The sequence below is a fragment of the Mastacembelus armatus genome, chromosome 5 (genome assembly GCF_900324485.2).
Source record: "Mastacembelus armatus chromosome 5, fMasArm1.2, whole genome shotgun sequence".
Lineage (NCBI taxonomy): Eukaryota > Metazoa > Chordata > Actinopteri > Synbranchiformes > Mastacembelidae > Mastacembelus > Mastacembelus armatus.
In genome coordinates, this window is record NC_046637.1 from 16203036 (window position 1) to 16209035 (window position 6000).

The window sequence follows — 6000 nt, forward strand, 5'->3', positions numbered from 1 at the left end:
CAACGTTTTGTTGTTATTATGATGGTATACCACTAATACTAGACCCTTTACAGATTTGAATGATATACTTCTTTTATCTGTACGATCAGAATTGACGGAGTAATTTAAGTTTGTTTCGGCCTTATCAGAAAAAGATGCGTCAAAACGCGCCGGCGTGTGCGTCGACCCCAGAGGGTTAAGGTATGAAGGAGCTTGATTATGAAGGGATTTGTATGTGAGAAGAAGGATTTTAAATTCTATTCTATATTTTACAGGGAGCCAATGAAGAGAAGCCAATATAGGAGAAATATGATCTCTCTTCCTAGTTCCTTTCAGGACTCTGGCTGCGGCATTCTGGATTAATTGGAGGCTTTTTATGGAGATAATGGGACATCCAGATAGTAATGAGTTACAGTAATCTAGCCTTGAGGTAACAAATGCATGGACTAGTTTTTCTGCATCATTTTGAGACAGGATGTTCCTAATTTTGGAAATGTTGCGCAGGTGAAAGAATGCAGTTCTAGAGATTTGTTTTATGTGTGAGTTAAAGGACATGTCCTGGTCAAAAATAACTCCAAGGTTTTTTACAGTAGTGCTGGAGGCCAGGGTTATGCCATCTAGAGTAGCTATAATTTTAGAAAAGTTATTTCTGAGATTTTTTGGCCCAAATATAATGACTTCTGTTTTCTCTGAGTTTAAAAGTAAAAAGTTACTGGTCATCCAGGCCTTTATGTCAGTTAGACAGGCTTGAAGTCTGGTTAACTGGTTTGTGTTAACAGGTTTAATAGATAGATATAGTGTCATCTGCATAGCAGTGGTAATTAATAGAGTGCTTCCTAATGACATATCCTAAAGGAAGCATGTACAGGGTGAACAGAATTGGTCCTAGCACGGAGCCTTGTGGAACTCCATAACTAACTTTTGTTTGTGTGGAAGGTTCATCATGGACATGAACAAACTGGAATCTGTCCGATAAATAGGATTGGAACCATTTTAACGCTGTTCCTCTGATACCAATCACATGCTCCAGTCTCTGTAATAAGATGTTGTGGTCAATGGTGTCGAATGCTGCACTAAGGTCTAGGAGGACAAGTATTGAAACAAGTCCATTATCTTAGGCTAAGAGAAGATCGTTGGTAACTTTCAACAGTGCTGTTTCTGTACTATGATGTGCTCTAAATCCTGATTGAAAATCTTCAAATAGTTCATTCCTGTGTAAGTGGTCTGATAGCTGCTTAGCAACAGCTTTTTCTAGGATTTTAGAAATAAATGGCAGGTTATTAATGGATATTGGTCTATAATTAGCCAAGACTCCTGGATCAAGACTAGGCTTTTTGAGTAAAGGTTTGATTACTGCAGTCTTAAAGGCCTGTGGTACATAGCCTGATAGTAGAGATAAATTTACCAAGTCCAATAAAGATGAGTTCATCAATGGCAGGGTGCCTTTAAGTAGTCTAGTCGGGATAGGGTCAAAGAGACACGTTGATGATTTTGATGAAGCAACTACTGATGTAAATTCAGAGAGATCTATGGGAGAGAAGCAGTCTAAACATAACTGAGGTCCTACAGATGATTCAAGAGCTACTGTAGTAGAAGATTCATTTATTGCAGGTATAGGAAGCATCTGCTGAATTTTCTCTCTAATAGTTGTGATTTTATTTGTAAAGAAACTCATAAATTCATCATTGCTTTGCTGAGAGCTAAGGGAACACTGGGCTCAACAGAGCTGTGACTTTTTGTCAGCCTGGCTACAGTGCTGAAAAGAAACCTGGGATTGTTCTTATTTTCCTCTATTAGTGATGAATAGTATGCAGTTCTGGCTTTACGGAGAGCTTTTTTTATATGTTGGTAGACTGTTTTTCCAGGCTAGAAAAATTTCCTCTAAGTTTGTGGAACGCCACTTCCTTTCCAGCCTTCGTGATGCCTGCTTTAAGGTATGAATATGTAAATTATACCATGGGGCTAGTCTTCTCTGATTCACTAACTTCTTTTTCAGAGGGGCTACAAAATCAAGCGTTTCACGCAGTGAGGTTACAGCGCTGTCAACAACATGATCAATTTGGTAGGGAGTGGGATTGAAGCAGCTGCCCTCCACTATGTTTATACTTGACATAGATGTAAATAAAGATGGAATCATTTTCTTAAATTTATTAACAGTGAACTTGTGGGGTGATATCAAAAATGCTGTTTCTGAAGCAAAACCAAGAAATGTAAATGAATTGTGCAATGTTGTTAAAGAATCATGGAGTGGAATAACAGCTGAAAGGTGCCACAAGTTGGTTGACTCCATGCCACACAGATGTGAAGCAGTTATAAAAAACTGTGGTCATACAACTAAATATTAGTTCAGTGATTCACAGGATTGCTAAATCCTAGAAACAAAAACGTTTTGAGTTTGTACAGTCAACGGCAGACACTGCAATTTTTCTTTAACACACCCCTTTCAACTAATTGCCCAATTGCACAGCCTTAAGAGCGTGCATATCATGAATGCTGGGTCTTGTTTGTTTTCTGAGAATCTACTGCATCTACTGGTAACTTGTTTGCCATGTAGCAATAAAAAATATACTAAAAACCTGGATTATTCTGGTTAGTCACATTGTACTGCTATTATTTTGAACAATACTGTATATCCAAAGGTGTCCAGTCCCGTTTTCTTTAATTACTTGGAATAACCCAAATCACACCTTTTCTTAAAAAACAGAGTTTGGAAAAGTTTATTTATGCCTTTATCTTCTCTAGATTGGACTATTGGAACTCCATCCCTTGATTTTAAGATTTTATTGATTAGTTTTAAGATCCATCTGGCCTGGCCCCCAGTTATTTATTAGCTCTCCTAATCCCATATAAGCCACCCCACAGCCTCAAATCCTCAGGTGGGACTTTTTTGATTCTCCCAAAGTTAAAGCTGCAATCTAGGGGTGACCGTGCATTTGTAGGAGATTAGACTTGCCCAATCAGTATCTACTTTTTAATCTCTTCTCATACCCTATTTTTATAGACAGGCTTTTTTGTGATGCTGTCATTCTTTGCCTTTTTTTCAACTTATGTTTGTATTCTCTGGGTATGTATATTTTGTTTTTATGCTTGGGTTTATTGTTGTTTGCAAAAGCCTCCAATTAATCCAGAATGCCGCAGCCAGAGTCCTGACAGGAACTAGCAAGAGAGATCATATTTCTCCTATATTGGCTTCTCTTCATTGGCTCCCTGTAAAATATAGAATAGAATTTAAAATCCTTCTTCTCACATACAAATCCCTTCATAATCAAGCTCCTTCATACCTCAAAGACCTCATAGTACCATATTATCCCAATAGACCACTTCGCTCTCAGAGTGCAGGTCTACTTGTGGTTCCCAGAGTTTCCAAAAGCAGAATGGGAGGCCGAGCCTTTAGTTATCAAGCTCCTCTCCTATGGAACCAGCTCCCAGCCTGGGTTCAGGAGGCAGACACTCTCTGTACTTTTAAGGCTAGACTTAAAACCTTCCTCTTTGACAAAGCATATAGTTAGGGCTGGCTTCAGGCAACCCTGAACCATCCCTTAGTTATGCTGCTATAGGCCTAGACTGCCCGAGGACCATCGGTGCACTGAGCTCCCCTACCTTAACCCCCCCCCCTCCCCTCCCCTCTCTTCTCTCCTCCCACCTCATGTATATTCCACCATTGAATGTTACTAACCTTGTGCTCTCTCTCTCCCCTAGTTTGTGCTCTCTCCCTCTCTCTCTGTTCTCTCTGTACCTTCTGCAGGTGTCCCTGGTCCTGGAGCTGTATATCGCTGATGTGCAGTTACTGGTCCCACCAACCTGCAGTGTCTATTTGTTGTTTATTGTTGCTGTTCTTTTCTCTCTGCTCTATCCACACACCCCAACCGGTCGAGGCAGATGGCCGCCCAAACTGAGCCCGGTTCTGCTGGAGGTTTTTTCTTCCGTTAAAGGGAGTTTTTCCTCTCCACTGTCGCCAAGTGCTTGCTCATAAGGGAATTGTTGGGTTTTTAGTTTTAGTTTTTGTAAAGTGCCTTGAGATGATTTGTATTGTGATTTGGCGCTATAGAAATAAAATTGAATTGAATTGAATTGTTTGCTCCATGCATCACCTCAACATCCTCATCATGAGGGTGTGTTTAATTTGCAGTTGTAGTCTGAAGCAGCAATACATTTTCTGCACTGGACGAAGGAGGTACTGGTACTCTAATTTGTATGGTGTCTTGGCCATAATGGAGTTGTAGTTGAAGAGGTAAGATATATTATTGTTAGTTGGATGAAGATAACTGAACTAATATGCTTAATCCGAGACATGGTAATAGTGATAAAGGGTTCAATGAGTTTGTTGTTCTCAGGCGTTTTATTATTATTTATGAGGTGGTGAATGTTTTCGTAAAGGCAGCAGATGAGTGGTGCAGATTGAGGCGATCCAGTGATAAGGAGAGCAGTTTTCTGGGTACTGCAGCCAAGGAAGAATTTGAATGTCTGCTTAAAGTGCCAACAATTGCTTCAACAGGATCACTCTCCATTTTGTTCTGCTCACCTATGAAGATGAATTTATTGTGTATCTGTATCTCCCATCGGATGACCAGCCCCGGGAACAAGTGTGTTTGGCCTCTGTCAGTTTTATATCCATTTCCAGCTGTTCCATTCATCAGCAACCTCTGATTGACCTCCATGACCAATTATTGAATGACCAACTCAATCAAAATGTGTTTTTAGTATGTTCTTTATAGTGAATAAAAGGCAATGAGTCTAAGGTTGAAAAAATATTCAGTGCACCATTTAACTGAAAGAAGGTCCCAAACACCATGCAACACTTAATCCCAGCTGTGGGATTTTCTCTGTATCACATTATAACAAATCAGTTATAGCATTTCAACATTAATGTAAGACATGAAACCTCACACTGTTTTGTTTCCAACTAGGTCCTTCTTCCCCATGGCCTTGGGATTTGTGCTGTCAGCTGTGAATATCCCTTTTCTCAATACAGTATGTTTTGTTCTCTCTCTTCTTTTTTAAAGTCATCATGATATACATCATAGATGTACTACAAGGCAGATTAATTCTCTTAATAAATTGCTTTTGTTTTTCTGTCAGTTTTTGTCCAGCAGCTCCTCCATGGTCTGAACAGAAGAACATGTTATATGTTGTAGTCATGGAATGCTGGATGCCCTTTGACTGGTAATCATATACTGGGTGTGCAAATGGGGAAACCGAAGTAACTTCGTAATAATTGAGCTGTTGTCATTTATTTTGCCGATGACCAGTAGGAATAATTATTTTTTTTCTCTGTACTGTATTTTTTTTTACCATGCAATGTTATAATAAACAATAAAACAGTCAATAATATGCTGCTTAAAAGCTATTCAAATGTAAAACCTGACAATTAAAAAAAAAAAATCTTGCTGTTGTATATCTTAATATTTTTTTGCTGTTTTTGAATGTTATGTACCATATTATCCCAATAGTATGGCTGCGGCTGTTCAGATGTTGAAGCATTGACGAAGCGCTGTTGTGTTATGCCAGTTCCACTTTACAATACATGCATTGCATTCATCGTTTTAAGTTTGAAATGATCCCAAACATTTGCATTTTTGAACGAACGGTTTCACTCTCTGCCACAGCGCCAACTTTTGAATCTGAAATGCATTGTGCGACAGTGATTACAGTCCCTAGGCAGAGCAGGTCCGATAACACGTGATAGTAATTAAACGAATACTCGAGGCAAAGAATTTGTTTCGAGGATTATTTGTAATCGAATTGTAGGTATGATTCAAAGCATTTTAAAACACCAGATGAAAATTCGAAACTATAATTTGTTTAATAATACTTAATTAATTATTTACAGTGTTGGCAGCATAGTGGTTTGGTGGCTTGGTGGCAGTTGCCTCACAGTAAGAAGGTTCCTGGTTCGTCTACATGTGGCCCAGCGATGGACTGGTGACCTGTCCAGGCTACCCCTGACGTTCGCCCAAAGAGAGCTGGACTAGGCTCCAGCAGATCCCTGTGACCCTAAATAGGAATTAGCGAGTATAGGTA

The 6000-nt window shown here is 39.3% G+C and overlaps 1 protein-coding gene across 1 annotated transcript in view; it reads left to right on the forward strand.

Moving 5' to 3' along the window:
- The window catches only part of golt1a (golgi transport 1A), a 62448-nt gene extending 57180 nt beyond the window's left edge, over positions 1-5268 (forward strand). Inside the window, exons 4-5 of the mRNA XM_026307225.1 lie at positions 4887-4950; positions 5059-5268. Coding sequence (XP_026163010.1) covers positions 4887-4950; positions 5059-5088 — 94 coding nt within the window. The 3' untranslated portion in view covers positions 5089-5268. The remainder of the gene's footprint in view (positions 1-4886; positions 4951-5058) is intronic.
- Positions 5269-6000: the final 732 nt, after the last annotated feature.